Source organism: Marmota marmota, unplaced genomic scaffold (assembly GCF_001458135.2).
Source record: "Marmota marmota marmota unplaced genomic scaffold, marMar, whole genome shotgun sequence".
NCBI classification, from domain to species: Eukaryota; Metazoa; Chordata; class Mammalia; order Rodentia; family Sciuridae; genus Marmota; species Marmota marmota.
The window spans coordinates 4,573,852-4,592,313 of NW_025999927.1; the positions used below are offsets into that span (position 1 = coordinate 4,573,852).

Genomic DNA, 18,462 nt, shown 5'->3' on the forward strand with positions numbered 1-18,462 from the left:
ATTCTCAAGTTAGTTTGGGTTTAGTCTTTTTCAGAAATCTGTCTGCTGATGTGACAGTACCACGCTGTTTATCATAGCATCAGAATATGTCTGAGTGGGCTTAGTTTGTTTTCATTAACTCTACCTTTTTTACAGAACTTTTCTCATGCTTGTTTTCCATAAGATTTTTTAAATTGATTTTTCTAATTGTAAAGAGGAAACTTAAATATTGTTGATTTAATAACTTTCTATGAAAAAAAAAAAACACCATCATGGGGAAGGTGTACATTAACTACAGGTTACATTCTAATTTCAGAAATTAATTGTGAAAATGTGTGCATCTTTAATTCAGGAATTATAGAAAGAAAGGACAGATCCATTGTTGGCAACTTAAAATATTGACTGGCGAGCACAGGGTAACACTGGCTTCATAGCTTTACAATCCAGTCCAAGCTCACCACAAAAAACCATGGTTTTTTCACTGAAGCACACTGGTCAGAAAGGGTCCCTGTCGTTGGGCATTATAAGGAAGGCACTTTTCGTTTTCCCAGAGAGTTCTGAATGTGTCACATCTGAAGAGGCCTTGGGATAGGGTGTCATCTTATCAGGCAGTCATACTGATCTTGGATACATTATTCTCCTGGCAGTAAAGATGTTTTTTCTTTTCCCCCTGACAGGCAGCCTTGTTTGCACTCCAGAAACTTTTTGAAGAGAATTATGCTCCCCGGCCTATCTTTGTAAGTTCTAAAATATTTTTCATGACATATTCTTGTCTTTTATTAATAATTGTCATTTTGAATATAACTCCTAGCCGCCCTCCCCTCCCCAAAATAGAATGATTGACATTATCTTTTGGAAACCATTTAGTTTAACTTCCTCTGTTCACCTCCTTCCTACACTACCAACTCATTGCAGGTGGGCGGCTCACAAGAAGCCCCCTTAAAGCCAAAGACTTAAAGACCCAGTCTCATTAGGGCAAAGGAAGGATGGGCTTGCATGCTGAATGCCAAGTACCCAGCATTGACGATATTAGACTCCAAGGCATTAACTCAAGGCAGGCCTCTGAGAGTCCTGCTCGGTGAGCATATGACAGAATCAAAACAGGGGTGTTAGATAAATCAAGTATTTAACAGCACAGAAGGCTGGGATAACCTGGTATCTCTGGGGAAATTCCTCCAATGGGACTGACATGGATGTGTGATATATTTTTTTTCTTTTTTTCCTAATATTGGGGATTAAACTGAGAGCCCCACAAGTGCTAAGCAAATACTTTGCCACTGAACTGTATTCCCAGCCCTGCTTTTTTTTTTTTCAGGTCTAGGACTGAACTCAGGGCGTTGTGCATGCTAGGCAAGCACTCTGCTGCTGAGCTAAATCCCCAACCCCACTCCCCACCCTTTTTAAAAAATTTTTTAGACAGGGTCTCACAGACTTGCCCAGACTGGTCTTGAACTTTTAATCCTGCCTCAACCTCCCAAGCAACTGGAATTAACAGCATGTGCCACCACACCCAGGTGGATATGTGACGACTTCTGCTGTTGGGGCATTGATTTTTGCCTCATTGACTTTCCCTTTTCTGTTTCTGTGGCTTTCTGCCTCCTCCCCTGGTCACTTGGCATATATCCGTTCTGATCCTTTTGGAAAGTGCTGAATTTGAGTTTCACATTTCTCTTCCTTGTAAAAGAATAAGGAATACTGGTCTATTCATTTTATTTTATTTTGGGGATTATATTCTTTACCTGAATCTATATTGTTGACTTTGTTTCCTTTGTTAATTCAGATTTCAGGGACAATTGTTGATAAAAGTGGGCGGACTCTTTCTGGACAGACCGGAGAGGCATTTGTCATCAGTGTGACTCATGTAGACCCACTCTGGTGAGTGACTCGCTTCCTTGACTCCTTTCTTCTTTGGCAGATCTTTTCTAATAGTTACACATATGACCTGGGTGGGAATTACTTCCCCATAATTCCCTTGTACTACTTCTGTGATGTGTTGACTCTCCTTAGATACTTTCAGACTTTTTCTCAAGGGCTTCAGAACTGCCAAAATGGGTCACTTGAGGGACTGGGAAAGCTGTCCTACCTCTAGGCAGCCAAATGCCTTTTCATCTGTAGGTGCCCCCTTGTAGTTAAGACTGTGCTTGGCTAGGTACACTTTTATCAGTCAGTTACATTTTTGGGGCAATGCTTTGCAAATTTAAGGGTAATATCTCCTCCGTATTTATGGGGCAGTCAGAAGAATCCTAACTTGGAGTAAGGTGGGAAGCTCAGATTTTTATCTTTTATCAATCTTATAGACTGAAGGGGTATTTAGAAGGCAGCCTTCAATGTGAAAAAGTCCATATGTAAGGAACTATTACTCACTGACTCATGGTTATCACAAACTACCTATTAACAAAGAACAAGCAGACAGAACCCTGTATTACCAATACAGCACTTATTGAAATCCTTCTTTGTGCCTTGAATATTGGCATTTGTGAAATAATCCGCACTTGGAGAAGTAAATTTTGTAAGTTGAAAGATAAAATACAAAGCACTGTACAAAAATGTGAAGAAAATCTTGCTATACATAGAGAGATGGCTCTGTAGAGAAGGTGTTATTTGAGCTATGTTGGAAAATGTGAATTAGAGTTTGCTAAGCACAGAGGGGCAAGATAGATACATCAGAATGAGTTCATGTCAGTTTTGTAGATGTATAGTTTACAAAATGATTCTATATATGATGTTTCATTTGAATTTCAACATAACTCTGAAAACTTGAGTTTCTGAATTGATGGAATTATTCCCATCATTCAACAGATGAAGAACTAACTGTTGAATAGACAAATTTGTGCTGGATGCAGTGGCATCCGCCTGTAATCCCAGCTTCTTGGAAGGCCAGGACAAGAAGATCACAAGTTCAAGCCCAGCCTGGGAAATTTAGCAAGATCCTATCTCAAAATAAAATATAAAAAGGGCTAGGGATTTAGTTCAGTTGTAGAGCATTTGTCTAGCATGCATAAGGCCTTGGGTTCAATTCCTGGTACCAAAAAAAAAAAAAAAAAGTTAGGTTTGGAATTAAGTTTGGGAAAAAGTCAAACATACATTTTAATGATAACAGTGCTTAAATATATATGTGTACACACACACACACACACACACACACACACACACATTTTGCTTTTTACATGGTGTTGAATCCAGGTGATAGAATTGTAAGATGAAAGAAAATGTTAAATTGCCAAATGGGACTGGTAAAACACCTAGACTAAATAGGTCTGTTCAAGGGTTGTTAGTCATGCATGGAACTTAGCATTTTTTTTTTTTTGGACTGGGATTGAACTAAGGGATGCTCTACCATTAAGCTTAACCCCCAGTCCTTTTTGTTTTTTTAATTTTTTGAGACATGGTCTCACTAAGTTGCTCATGCTGGCTTCCGACTTGTGATCCTTTTGCTTCAACCTTCTGAGTCACTGAGATTATAGGTGTGTACCTTCATGCCTGGCTGGACCTAGCAATTGAAAATTTGAGCAGAAAAGTACAGAAAGCCCTCATACACTCCCTCCCTGGCTCTTGAAAACCCCCAGTGTTCTGTTATTAATATCTTGCCTTGGTACAGTATGGTATGTTAAGATATGAACCAATATCAAGATATTAACTGAAGGCCATAGTCTATATTAGAGTTCATTCTTGGTGTTTACATGCTATGAATGTTTTTGTTTTTGTTTTCATTTTTTTTCTGGGAATATTCATTTCCCCCCTTTTTTTTTGGTGGATTATAATTATACATAACAGTGGGATTTGTTAGGTTCATACATACACACAACAAAACAATATAATTGGATCAGTTTCACTCCCCAGGATCTCCCTTTTCTCTCCCCTCCCACCCCTTATCCCCTCCTATTCTACTGATCTCCCTTCTATTTTTTTTTTTTTTTTTTGATTTGTTCTAATTAGTTATATATGACAGTAGAATGCATTTTGACACATTGTACCCAAATGGAGCGCAACTTCTCATTCCTCTGGCTGTACATGGTGCAGAGTTACTCCAGTAGTGTAATCATACATGTTTATAGGATAATAATGTCTGTCTCATTGTATGTTTTTCCTATCCCTGTAGGATGGGAAAAGGCCCCACCCCTCTCCTCCACACAATTTAAAGTTCCTTCATTCTTCCCCACTATGGATAAGTATCCTCTTATCAGACAAAACATTTGGCCTTTGGTTTTTTTGGGGATTGGCTTGTTTCACTTAGCATGATGTTCTCTAGTTCCATCATGTACCTGCAAATGCCATAATTTTATTCTTTAAGGCTGAGTAATATTCCAATATGTATCACATTTTCTTTATCCATTCATATGTTGAAGGGCATCTAGGTTGTTTCCATAGTTTAGCTATTGTGAATTAGGCTGCTATAAACATTGATGTGGCTGTGTCATTGTAGTATGCTGATTTTTAAGTCTTTGGGTATAAACTGAGGAGTGGGACAGCTAGGTCAAAGGGTGGTTCCATTCCAAGTTTTCTGAGGAATCTCCACACTGCTTTCTACAATGTTTGCACCAATTTGCAGTCTCACCAGCAATGTATGAGTGTACCTTTTTCCTCACATCCTTGCCATCAGTTATTATTGCTTGTATTCTTGATAATTGCCATTCCAACTGGAGTGAGATGAGATCTTAGAGTAGTTTTGATTTGCATTTCTCTAATTGCTAGAGATGATGAACATTCTTCCATGTATTTGTTGACCTATCATATTTCTTCTTCTGTGAAGCGTCTGTTCAGTTAGTTCTTTTGCCCATTTATTGATCGGGTTATTTGGGGTGTTTTTTGGTGTTAAATTTTTTGAGTTCTGTGTCCCTTATATTTCCAGGAGATTAGTGCTCTATCTGAGGTGCGTGTGGTAAAGATTTTTTTCTCATTCTTTAGGCTCTGTTTTCACATTATTGATTGTTTCCTTTGCTGAGAAGAAACTTTTTAGTTGGAATCAGTCCCATTTATTGATTCTTAATTTTACTTTTTGCACTGTAAGAGTCCTGTTAAGGAAGTAAGGTGTGAAGCCAACATGATGAAGACTTTGTCCTACTTTTTCTTCTGTTAGGCATAAGGTCTCTGTTCTAGTGTTTTTTATTCACTTTGAGTTGATTTTTGTGCAGGGTGAGAGATAGAGGATTAATTTCATTTGCTACATGTGGATTTCCGTTTTCCCAGCACCATTTGTTGTATAGACTATCTTTTCTCTAATGTATGCTTTTGGTGCCTTTGTCTAGTATGAGATAATTGTATTCACAGGGTTTGTCTCTGGGCATTCTATTTTGTACCATTGGTCTACATGTCTATTTTGTTGCCAATACCATGCTGTTTTTGTTACTGTGGCTCTGTAGTATAGTTTAAGGTCTGGTATTGTGATGCCTCCTGCTTCACTGTTCTTACTGAGGATTGCTTTGTCTATTCTGGGCCTCTTATTTTTCCAAATGAATTTCATGATTGCTTTTTCTAGTTCTATGAAGAATATCATTGGGATTTTAATAGGAATTGCATTAAATCTGTATATCAGTTTTGGTAGTATGGCCATTTTGACAATATTAATTCTGCCTATTCAAGAGCATGGGAGATTTTTTTGTTTTTGTTTTTAGTTGTAATTGGACACAATACCTTTATTTATTTTTATGTGGTGTTGAGGATCAAACTCAGTGCCTTACACCTGCTAGGTGAGCACTCTACTGCTGAGCCACAACCCCAGCCCCATGGGAGATCTTTTATCTTCTAAGATCTTCTTCAATTTCTTTCTTTAGTGTTCTGTAGTTCACTGTAGAGGTCTTTCACCTCTCTTCTTAGATTGACTCCCAAGTATTTTATTTTTTTGAGGCTATTGTGAATGGGATAGTTTTTTAAATTTCTTTTGTGGTGGATTATCACTTATGTATAGAAATGCATTTGATTTTATGGGTATTGATTTTTATTCCTGCTACTTTCCTGAGTTCATTTATTAGTCCTAGAGTTTTCTGGTGAAATTTTTGGAATCTTCTAAATATAGAATCCTATTGTTAGCAAATAGTGATAGTTTGAGTTCTTCTTTTCCTATTTGTATCCCTTTAATTTCTTTTGTCTGCCTGATTGCTTTGGCTAGAGTTTCCAGGACTGTGTTGAATGGAAGTGGTGAAAGAGGGCATCCCTGTCTTTTTCCAGTTTTTACAGGGAATGCTTTCAGTTTTCTCCATTTAGAATGGTGTTGGCCTTGGGTTTAGCATAGATAGCTTTTACAATGTTGAGGTGTGTTCCTACTATCCCTAGTTTTTCTAGTGTTTGCACATGAAGAGGTGCTGTATTTTGTCAAATTCTTTCTCTGCATCTATTGAGATAATCATATGATTCTTGTCTTTAAGTCTTTTGATGTGATGTATTATGTTTATTGATTCCTGTATGTTAAACCAACCTTGCATCTCTGGGATGAACCCCACTTGATTATGGTGCACATTTTTAAAAAATATTTTATTAGTTGTCAATGGGCCTTTATTTTATTTATTTATACATGATGCTGAGAATCGAACCCTTTGCCTCACACATGCTAGGCAAGTGCTTTTCTACTGAGTTGCAACCCCAGCCTGCACTATCTTTTTAATATATTTTTGTATGTGATTTTCCAGAATTTTATTGAGAATTTTTGCTTCTATGTTTATCATGGACATTGGTCTGAAGTTTTCTTTCCTTGATGTGTCTTTGTCTGGTTTTGTTATCAGGGTGATACTAGCCTCATAGAATGAGTTTAGAAGGTTTCCCTCACTAATTTGAAGAGTATTGGTATTAGTTCTTCTTTGATGGTCTTGTAGAACTCAGCTAAGAATCTGTTTGGTACTGGGCTTTTCTTTGGTAAGCTTTTGATGGCATCTTTTATTTAATTGTTTGAAATTGATATGTTTGAATTGTGTATGTCTTCCTGATTGAGTTTGGGTAGATCATTTGTCTCCAGAAATTTATCAGTGTTTTTAAGTTTTCTGTTTTACTGGAGTATAAATTTTCAAAATAGTTTCTAATTATCTTCTGTATTTCAATAGTGCCCATTGTGATATTTCCTTTTTCATCATGAATTTTAGCAATTTGAGTTTTTCTCTCTCCTCTTTGTTAGCATGGCTAAGGGTTTATCAATTTTATTTGTTTTTTTTCAAAGAATTTTTTGTTTTGTCAATTTTTTCAGTTTCTTTTGTTTCAGTTTCATTGATTTCAGCTCTATTATTTCCTGTCTTCTTCTTTTGGTGTTGTTTTATTCTTTTTTCTCTAGGGCTTTGAGATGTAACATTAGGTCATTTATTTGTAGACTTTTTATTCTTTTAAAGAATGAGCTCAATGCAATGAACTTTCCTTTTAGCACTGCCTTCATAGCGTCACAGAGATTTTGATAATGTTGTATTGGTGTTCTCATTTATCTCTAAGAACTTTTTTATCTTCTCCCTGGTGTCTTCTGTTATCCATGCATCATTCAGTAGCACATCATTTAGTCTCCAGGTGTTGGAGTAGCTTCTACTTTTTTATTTTATCATTGATTTCTAATTTTATTCCATTATCATCTGATAGAATGCGGGGTAGTATCTCTATTTTTCTGTATTTTCTGAGAGTTGCTTTGTGGCACAACATATGGTCTCTTTTAGAGAAGCATCTGTGCACTGCTGAGAAGGTGTATTCACTCAATGGTGGATGAAAGACTCTATATATGTGTTGTGGTTTTTAGCCCCCCCCCGCCCCCCGACCACCAGGGAAACCATGCCTCAACCAAGATGAGCCAAGAGAGGTAAAGCTCAACTGGCAGCCGGCACCCAGCCCTCCCTCGCTGGAGGACAATCAGATGCGCCAGGGAGAGGAGTCAAAGCAGGATCTCGTTTATTGAGGAAGTACACACAACTTATGTACTGCACAGGAGCCAATCAGGATAAAGGTCAGAGGGGTGGAGTGAGTTCACGTGTACACCCATCCCATAGTCAGTAAGGGAAGGCACGAGCTGTCTATGAGGGCAGAAGAGTCCTGGACCTATCCTGGAGGTGGTCCGCCTTTTTCATCACCACCCACAGCACCGCCTCCTGGCTGATCGTCAGGAGCCATCCCAGCCACATGTGCTGCCCCAAGACCAGGAAGCCGGCAGCAAGTCATGCCCTACATATATGTCCATTAAGTCTAAAGCATTGTACTATTTAGCTGTATACTTTCTTTGTTTAGTTTTTGTTTGGAAGATCTATCCAGTGGAGAGGTGTGTTAAAGTCACCCAGTATTATTGTGTTGTGGTCTATTTGATTCTTGAAATTGAGAAGGGTTTGTTTGCTGTACATAGATGTTCCATTGTTTGAGGCATAAATATTTATAGCTGTTACATCTTGTTGATGTATGATTTTCTTAAGTAGTATGAAATGTCCTTTATCCGTTCTGACTAACTTTGTTTTGAATTCCACTCTGATATGAGGATGGAAACCCCTGCTTGTTTATGTAGTCCATGTGAGTGATAAGTTTTTTTCCTATCCTTTCACTTTCAGTCTGTGGATTTCTTTTCCTAGGAGGTGAATTTCTTGAAGACAGCATTGGGGTCTTGTTTTTTAATCCAATCTGCTAGTCTATGTCTTTTGATTTTTGAGTTTAGGCCATTAACATTCAGGGTTATTATTGAGATATGATTTGTATTCCTGTTCATTTTGGTTTATTTTTGTTTTTTAGCTTGACTTAGTTTCTCCTTTATCAACCTTTCTTTTAATGTAGCTCTTCCTTTTGCTGGTTTTCATTTCTTCCTCATGGAATATTTTGCTGAGAATGTTCTGTAGTGCAGGTTTTCTAGTTGTGTATTGTTTTAACTTTTGTTTATCATGGAAGGTTTTTATTTCATACAAATCTGAAGCTTAATTTTGCTAGATATAAAATTCCTAGTTGGCATCCATTTCTTTTAGAGCTTGATATATGTTATCCCTGGTATTGAGGGTCTGGGTTGAGAAATCAGCTGAAATTTGAATTGGTTTCCCCCTACTTGTAATTTGATTTTTTTCTCTTGCAGCCTTTACAATTCTATCCTTATTCTGTATGTAATGTGCCATGGTGTGGGTTTGTTGCAAATTTCATTCTTTAGATTTGGAAATTTTCTGATATTGTGTCTTAAAAAGATTGTGCATTCCTTTGGTTTGTATCTTCATGCCTTCATCTATTACAATAAATCTTAAATTTCATTTTTTCATGTTATCCCATATTTCTTGGAAGTTCTGTTCATGGTTTCTTACCATCTTCTCTGTGTGGTTGACTTTATTTTCAAGAGCATGTATTTTGTCTTCATGGGTTGAGGTTCTGTCTTCTAAGTGGTCTGGTCTGTTGGTGATACTTTCCATTGAATTTTAATTTAGTTTTTTGTTTCCTTCATTTGGAGGATTTCTGCTTGATTCCTTTTTATAATCTCTGCCTGTTTATTGAAGTGATCTTTCATTTCCTGTATTTTGTCTCTGATTCCATTCTTTATTTTGAAGATCAGCCTAACTATGTATCCTCTAAACTTCTTCTCTGACATTTCTTCTACTGTTTTGTTTATGGATTCTGTTGTCGGAACATGTTGGTTTGTTTGAGGCGCTTTGTTCCCTTGTTTTTTCATGTTGTTTGTGTGTCTTCCCATTTAGCAGATGGATCTGAGGCAGTACAGTTTGTACCCTGTAGTCTATAGTGTCCCTGAGTCTTCCAGTACCCCACCTTTAAAGGGGAGCCAATATTAATAGCACCAAATGCAAACAATATATATCTTTAAACCAAATTAGCTCTTATTAAGGCGTCTACATTTTTGTTGCAATAAAAAGAAATGATGTGTTTAGTTATTGTCTACAATATAAACAGTTTGCTAAAAGGCTTTACCATTTCTAATGATGGACAGTGAGGGAACACAAGATGTGATGTTTATGAGGGAGAAGGAGAGAAGATAGAGGGAAAATTTCATAGAAAAAGTGAGGGAGGAATTCATAGAGATTGGCTGTTAGTAAGAGAGAAGTGAGAGAGAGAATCCAGGGAGACAGACAGGTGAGAGAAAAAATATATACAGATTTAAAAAAAAGAAGGTAAAAATTTAAGTATATACAACAAAATTGTAATGTACTATTCAGACATCCCATTCCTCAGTAAATTGATGCACCAAAAATATTAGAATTCAAAAATGGTAGAAATGTGAGAGAGAGGGCAAAAGACCCAAAAAAAAAGGAAAGTCTCAGTGGGAAATTGAATGATAGCTTCCATTGGCTTTCACAGATTTTCTCAGCTTCCCTTCTCTGCTGATAAGTGGGGTTGTCAGAAGTTTGATGGTAACTCTAGTCCAGTGGGTGCTGGAGTGGTTGGGTGGCAGGTTGGGTGGGGTGAGCTGATGGCAAGATGCCTTCACACCCTCTTCCAGTCTTCCCACCCATTGTAGCAGGCCCCTTCCATCCCTGTGCACTTCAGGACTCACTAAGCTGGAGACAGCCCCGTTTTCTCCAGTTTCTTCACTCTGAGTTTCCCCGGGGAACTTTCCCTAGTCTGTGGTGTTCCACAGGCTTGCTAGACCCAGACTGGCCCACACAAACTCAGCTGCAATCTGATGGAGCTGGGCTTCGGCTTCCCCAGGCTCTGCCTTGCTGCAGTCTCAAGATCTTAATGACGTTTCATCTTGCAGAGAGACCACCAGGGATGTGCTCACACAAAGGAGTGACCCTGCAAAGAGGCAGCCAGATGGTGGCCACTAGCATACCCATTAAGAACCTAGGGTACTTAACCACTGAGCAATGTCCCAAGTGCCCCCTTTTTTCTTCTTTCAGTTTTGAAACAGGGTCTCACTATGTTGTTTGAGGGTCAGGTGCAACCAGACTTGCAGATACCCCACAGTATATCCCCAGGCCCTGGCTGGTGTCTACAGACTGAGGCGGCCATGCCCTGAGATGGTGGTGGTGGCAGTTGCAAACCTGCAGGCCCTGACTGGCATCTCAAGATGGTGGTGGCCATGCCAAAGCAAACTTGTTGCTACTCTGACAGTGCATTTCCAGGCTGCAGTAGGCAACGGGCAGTCTGCAGGCTAAAGGCGGGTGATCCGCGGGTGGATTGTTGGAGGTTGGGCAATGGGCAGGCAAGAGGTGGGCAAATGGGCAAATGGTGGACGATAGGCAGCAGTCAGCAAGAGATCTATGCTTAGAAGGGTGGCGATATGCTGGTAGTTGGTGGGTGATTGCCGCAGACGAATGTGGGGTAAACAGCAGGGGATCAGTGGGCAGCGAAGGCTGCCTTGTAGAGAAGTTGTATTTCCTCTGCTTGAATCTCTCATCATGGAGCGACAAGAAATGCACCCTCTCTCCAGTCTGCCATCTTGGATCCCCCTACATGCTATGAACCTTTTTTTTTTTCTAAATATTATTTTTTTAGTTTTTTTAGGTGGATACAATATTTTTATTTTTTCATTTTTATGTGGTGCTGAGGATTGAACCCAGTGCCTCATGCATGGTAGGCGAGCGAGCATTCTACCTCTGAGCCTCAAACTCAGCCCCATGCCATGAATCTTGAAATGTATGTTTACCGTTACAGTATCATATAGACTAGTTTCATTCACTAAAAATCTCCTGAGCTTTGTGTAATTTATCCCTTTTTCTTGTCTGTTGGCAGCTAGTCTTCTGATTGTCCTATAGTTTTGTCTTTTTTGGAATGGAATATAATTGTAATCATATAGTATATAAGCTCTTTGGATTGGCTCTTTTCACTCAGCAATGTGTATTTGAGCTTCCCCCATGTATTTTCATTGCTTTTTAGTGCTGAGTAATATTCTGTTACTAAATGTGTGGTTTTATTTGCAGTGAAGGGCTTCTTGGTTGCTTCCAAGTTTCGGTTAAAAGTGAACAAAGCTGCTGTGAATATTAATTTGCAGGTTTTTGTGTAGATATTAAGTTTTCAGTTCATTTGGATAAATAACAAGGAACATGATTGCTAGGTCATGTTTAGTTTCGTAAGAAACTGAAACCATTTTTTGTTTGTTTGGTTTTTGGTAGTACTGGGAATTGAACCCAGGGGTACTGTAGCACCCAGCTAGATCCACAACCTTTTTTTTTTTTTTTTTTTTTAACATAAGCTCTCACTAAGTTGACAAGGCTGACCTTAAACTTGTGATTCTCTTGCCTCAGCTTCTCGAGTAGCGGGGATTCCAGGTGGGTGCCATCAGGCCCAGCATGGCTGTACTTTTGTGAATTCCCACCAGCACTGAGTGAGAGTTACTGTTGCTCTACATCCTTACCAGCATTTGTTGTTACTCTTCTGGATTTTAGTCATTCTAATAGGTGTATAGTGGTATTTCATTTTAATTTTTTTTTTTTTTTTTAAAGAGAGAGTGAGAGAGAGAGAATTTTAATATTTATTTTATAGTTTTTGGCGGACACAACATCTTTGTTTGTATGTGGTGCTGAGAATCGAACCTGGGCCGCACACATGCCAGGCAAGCGCGCTACCGCTTGAGCCACGTCCCCAGCCCCTTTCATTTTAATTTTCAATCCCTAATTACATAGGATGTGGAGCAACATTATGTGCTTATTTTCCATCTTTGTTTTCCTTGGTGAGTTGTTGGTTTGATTTTTTGTGCAGTTTTGGATTCAGATTTTTTTTTTTAATGTTTCAAAAGTTCTTTATGTATTTTGAATACCAGTCCTTAATACCTTTTTTTTTTTTTTTTGGTAGTTGTAGGTGGACACAATGCCTTTATTTTTTCATTTTTATGTGGTGCTGAGGATCAAACCTAGTGCCTTACTTGTGCTAGGCGAGCGCTCTACCACTAAGCCACAACCCCCCACCTTTTTTTTTGCTTTTTCTTTTGTGGTACTGGGAATTGAATCCAGGGGTACTGTACCACTGAGTTACATCCCATTCTTTTTACTTTTGATTTTGGGTCAAGTTCTTGCTAAGTTGCTGAAACTGGTCTTGAACTTGCAGTTCTTTCTACCTCTGCCTCCCGAGTTGCTGGCATTACAGGTATGTGCCACCACACATGGCCATCTTTTCATGCTCTTAACATAGGGTCTTCTAACTACTGAGCAGTTTTTAATTTTAGGGAAGTTCAGCTTAAAGTTTTTTTTCTGTTATGTATTCTGCTTTTGATGTTTTATCTGAATACTCTTTGCCAAACCCATGATCACCTAGATTTTCTCTGTTATTATCTTCCAGAATTCTATTTTTTTTTTTTTTTTGTACCAGGGATTGAACCTAGGGTACTTAACCACTAAGCAATGTCCCCAGCGCCCCCTTTTTTCTTCTTTCAGTTTTGAAACAAGGTCTCACTATGTTGCTGAGGGTCTTGTTAAGCCAGTCTGGGTTCAAATTTGTGATACTCCTGCCTCAGCATCCTGAGTTGTGAAAATTCAGATGTGTGCCATGGTGCCTGGCAAGATTCAGTATTTTTTATTTTTTTAATTGTTGATAGAACTTTATTTTATTTATTTACATGTAGTGCTGTGAAATGAACCCAGTGCTTCACACATGCCAGGCAAGTGCACTGCTGCTGAGCCCCAGTCCCAGTCCAAGATTCAGTTTTTTAAAAAATGGATGTTCAGTTGTTCCAGCTCCACTTCTTGAAAAGACTGATTTCTTTTTTGTGTTGCCTTTGCTCCTTTGTCAAAGATCGGTTGAGGGCTGGGGTTGTGGCTCAGTAACAGAGTACTTGTCTAGCATGTTGAGGCACTGGGTTCAAATCTCAGCACCACATATAAATAATAAATGAATAAAATAGAGGTCTATCAACAACTAAAAAAAATTTTAAAAAGATCAGTTGATACTTTTTGTATGAGATTATTTCTAGGCGTTCTAGTCTGTTCCATTGACCTCTTTGTCTTTTCTTTCACCAACACCACCCTGTCCTGATTACTTAGGCTTTTTAGTCAGTTTTGAAGACAGGTAGTGTAAGTTCTCTGCTGTTATCCTTCAGCTTTTGGGCTGGGTCTTTTGCCTCTGTGTATAAATTAGAATCAGTTCGTTGATATCCATAAAATAACTTGCCGGGATTTTGAATGGGATAGTGTAAATATAGATCAAGTTGAGAGAATTGACATCTTCACAATGTTGAATCTTCTTATTTATATATGTAGTATCTTTTTTTTTTTTTAATGCTGGGGATTGAACCCAGGGCCTCAGGCATCCTAGGCAAGTGCTCTACCACTGAGCTATATATCCCAGCTCCATAAATGTATATTTCCATTGATTTTAATCTGTTTTATTTCCTTCACTAAAATTTTACAGTTTTCCTCTTTGAGATGTTATATGTATTTTATTAGATATATACCTAAGTATTTAATTTATTTTGGTGCTGATGTGAATGGTTTTGTTTTTTATTTCAAATTATAGTTGCTCATTGTTGGTATATAGGTAAACAATTGATTTTGGTATACTTTCTATTTTGTAGCATTAGTGTATTTGCTTATCAGTTATAGGAATTTTTAGTGATTGGGAAATTCTACAAAAACAGTTATACAGTCTGTGAACAAAGACAATTTTACTTCTTCTTTTCCAGTCTGTCATTCTGTATATCTTCTATTTTGCTTCTTTTATTGTATTAGGGTTCCCAGTACAAAGATGACTAGGAGATGAAAGTGGACATTATAGCATTGTTCTTTTTTTTTTTAAATTTTTTTTAGCTGTGAGCGGATATTTATTTATTTTTATGTGGTGCTGAGAGTGCCTCACACATGCTAGGCAAGTGCTTTTCCACTGAGCTACAATGCCAGCCCATAGCATTGTTCTTGATCTTAGGGGGCAACATCTTCTGTATTCTCATCATTAACCAGATGTTATTTGGAGCTTTTAAAATGGATATTCTATATTAAGTTGAGGAAGTTCCCTTATATTGTTAGTTAGCCAATGGGTTTTTTTTTTTTTCTTTCCCCTGAGTATTTATTGTTAAATAAGGGTTTTTTTTATATTGAAATAATTTCAGACTTATAGAAAAGATAGAATAGGGGGAATTCTAGTATAGTCTTCATCTGGTTTTCCCTAATATTAGCATCTTATATAACTAAGATACTTTGTGAAAACTAATAAGAGTTTCGTACTATTTATTAACCAAACTTCAAACTTTATTTGGATTTAAAGATTTTTTTTTTTACTAATATCCTTTTTTTATTCTAGGATCCAACCAAGTGTACCACATTGTACTTAGGAATCATAACAAAGAAAAAAGGCAAAATATGAAAACAAAATATCACATGGTCCAATAGCTTCATAGTTGTTATCTGAATTCCAGAAGGCCACAGGGGCCTGACTCTAGGGTAGCAGGGACTCTACTTGTGAAGCAGGGACTAAGTTCTGCTTTTCTGGAGTTCTAGGATGGGGTAGTTTTTTTCCTCCCATTTCATGTTTCTCCTACCTGTAAGATGTACGTTTTATCCTTCCTTCAGTATTATTTTGAGGTTGCATTTTTATTAGTAATGGTACTTTTCTGGCATTTCTGTCCCATAGTATGCCACTAGACATTCTGTAAACTAATTTAAGGAGTCATATCCATAGACAGGGTACTTTAACTGTAAATATCTGAAGGTGGAGTTATGGGCAAAAGTATTCCATGCTGCATGGAACCTCAGTGAGATGGCTTTGTAGCTGAATAAAGTGCTTTGAATTTGGAGATTTATTGTCCGCTTGGTTTATTCTTCTTTATCATAACTTTTATATGTATAAATACACTGAATGAAAGATGATGCTTTTAATATCTTCTTTTTGTTTTTCAGCATTGGATTAAATTGTGCTCTGGGTGCAGCTGAAATGAGACCTTTTATTGAAACGATTGGAAAATGTACGACAGCGTATGTTCTCTGTTATCCCAATGCAGGTGTGTTTTTCAAAGGGAGATCCATGTACACAGGCATGGTAGATATTATTAGAAGAGGTTGTTTCATAGGTCTTGGTATAGAGTTGCTGCTCAATAGAGATTTATTTTCCAAATGAATAGTATTTGGGTCTAGACCAGTGTTTCCCTCACGATCTGAATGAAGAGTTTGGCCCAGCCTGAAGCCTCACAGTAGGACAGAACTTTGGGGAGTGAGCCTGGTCATATAAGCTACCAGCACCTTGCCTTTGGTGACAGTGCTTGCATGTGGACGTGGCCAACTAGATTGCCGGAAATGAGGACAGGGAGCCCTTCTCTTCTTCACTCTTAGTGGATGAGCAGCAGAAGAGTCTTTGTTGTTTCCTCTTTTCTCTCTAAAAGATGTACTTAGAGTTTCCTGAGTGTAAAAATTCCAATGGCATTTGTAGATAATTCTCAAAACGATCCAGTTAAATATTGGTGATCTGATCTGGGTTAGCCAGATTTCCCTGTGAATATTTTTGAGAGCTGCTCAGCTACTTAGGGCTAAAAATAATTTTGCAGCCTTCTGTCTCCAAATATGTACATCTTAAAATGCATAATAAATTGTATTTCCCACCAAGAGTAAGATAAATGGAAGAGGATAATAAATAAAACAGGAAATTGGATAGGAGAGGATAAAGTCTTAACTTGGGAAAATTTGTTTGAAAGGAGACTGGTTGTTTTTGGTTTTTAGACTTTTTTTTTCCTTTTTCTTTTGGTTGTACTAGATTGAACTCAGAGCTAGTAAAATGCTCATGCTAGTCAGATGCTCTACCACTGAGCTACATTCTTAGACCTTTTTTTCTGTGTGTGGTATCTGTGTTTACTGGGTAAATATTATGTGTTCCTTGCTTTTACAGGTAAGCAAAATATAATTATCAATATAAAATTTTGTAACTTTTGTTAGGGTAGTTTTCAATAATGGTTGAAATGTCCTTTCTCAGGTCTTCCCAACACTTTTGGTGACTATGATGAAACACCTTCTATGATGGCCATGCACCTCAAGGTCAGGGGTCCTCTTTAACTTGGTTTTTAAAAAAAGAGATAGAATTTTGGTTTTAGAATATTTAGAAGCAGATTTTCCCTCTAGAGAAATCCCAGGGCGTTAATAATGAAAGCATAACTACTCTGAATTAAGGTGGTGGAGGTATAGGGAAGGACCAACTATTAGCATCCTTATTGTTGATTGGCACTGGTGACTCTTTGAAAAGTCCCAGTGCAGGCCACTCCAAACTGATAGAGGCTTGATTCTTCTCTGAGATGTTGCTTCCTCTTCAACCTTCCCAAGTAATGAATTTTTCCCCTTATGTCCCTAAAACTGCTGGGTGGAGTAGGTGTCCTCCTGGTTCCCCATTCTCATCTCTACCATCCCCCCTTTTTTTTAATAGTTGTACATGGACATAATACCTTTTTTTAAAAAAATTAATGTTTGCTGAGGATTGAACCCAATGCCTCACACATGCTAGACAAGTGCTCTACCACTGAGCTACAACCACAGCTCCTCTAGCATCATTCTTGTCTCCCTTGGCATCTTTGAATCATGAGACTGTACTATAAACTATTGTACCTTAGTGTACTCATCTACTAACCCCCATACCTCTTTTCTGTCATTCTTTGAGTGTTTAGCTCCTGGCTTACTGACATTTTCTATTAAACTATTTCTGACTCAATTCTTACGATTTCAATGTGTGGGTGCTCTTTCTAGCACTCTTTTGACTTCTCAGGTTCTTAACTTCCTATGTTACTTACTGGGCTCTTCATGCACCAGCCTCTGGTCTAACTCCAGGGCCATGCTGTCCAGTATGGAGGCACAATCACATGTGCTTATTGGAATAGTTGAAATGTGGCCAGTGTGACAGAGCAACTGAATTTTTTATTTAAAAATTTAAAAATTAAATTTAAAAGCTGATACTCATTTTATGTATTATTTGAAAATGCATAATCTAGCTTGCACTCATTCAACTTAGCTTATGTGTAAAGAAAATCTTTAATTTCCATAGAGAGGCAAATAAATTTCCCATTGTACTTTAAATGGCATAAGGGATTTCATCATACCTGAATTATTTTCCACTTTATTTTTATATTTAGGGATTGTGAAAATTTTGTATCTAAAGTTAAATATGTTTAGCTGTTGCTTTGGTACAATCTTAGTGATTCAGGGAATGTAGAAAGTAAAGGCTTTCATGCTTAATTGGTCTTGGTGAATTTAGAATTTAGAAACTTTTCCTGAATGCAGGACTTTGCAGTGGATGGCTTGGTCAATATCGTTGGTGGATGCTGTGGTTCAACACCAGATCATATCAGGTAATAATCACCTTTAAATATTTTAAGTTTTTTCAATTAAATTTATATACCCCAAATTTGTGTTTTGAAGTCCTATCTTCAGTAGCTCAGAATGTGATTGTATTTGAAGAAAGGGCTTTTTGATAGTCACTTAAGGTGAAAGGAGTGGGTCTGTTCATGATCCAGTTTGGTTGGTGACCTTATAAATAAGAGGACACAGATGCACATGCAAAGGGAAGACCATGTGAAGACACAAGTAAAACACATTCATCTTCAAGCTATGGGAAGAGGCCTCAGGATAAACCAACCCTGATCAGAGCCTCCTATGCTTCAAATTGTGGGAAGATAACTGTCTGTTGTTTAAGTCACCTGGTCTGTGGTACATT

At 37.8% G+C, this 18,462-nt stretch overlaps 1 protein-coding gene across 5 annotated transcripts in view; it reads left to right on the forward strand.

Moving 5' to 3' along the window:
- The window catches only part of Mtr (5-methyltetrahydrofolate-homocysteine methyltransferase), an 89,126-nt gene that overhangs the window by 13,910 nt on the left and 56,754 nt on the right, over positions 1-18,462 (forward strand). For 3 of the 5 annotated variants that reach the window (XR_007346519.1, XM_015504353.2, XM_048800405.1), the window contains exons 6-10: positions 657-716; positions 1,760-1,854; positions 15,675-15,775; positions 16,738-16,799; positions 18,030-18,097. Coding sequence is in view for 3 of the 5 variants with exons in the window: in XM_015504353.2 (XP_015359839.1) it covers positions 657-716; positions 1,760-1,854; positions 15,675-15,775; positions 16,738-16,799; positions 18,030-18,097 (386 nt within the window). In the remaining 2 variants the exon portion in view is untranslated. Of the gene's footprint in view, positions 1-656; positions 717-1,759; positions 1,855-10,678; positions 10,698-15,674; positions 15,776-16,737; positions 16,800-18,029; positions 18,098-18,462 lie in introns of those variants that run through there. The other 2 variants (XM_048800403.1, XM_015504354.2) reach the window with 2 other exon arrangements.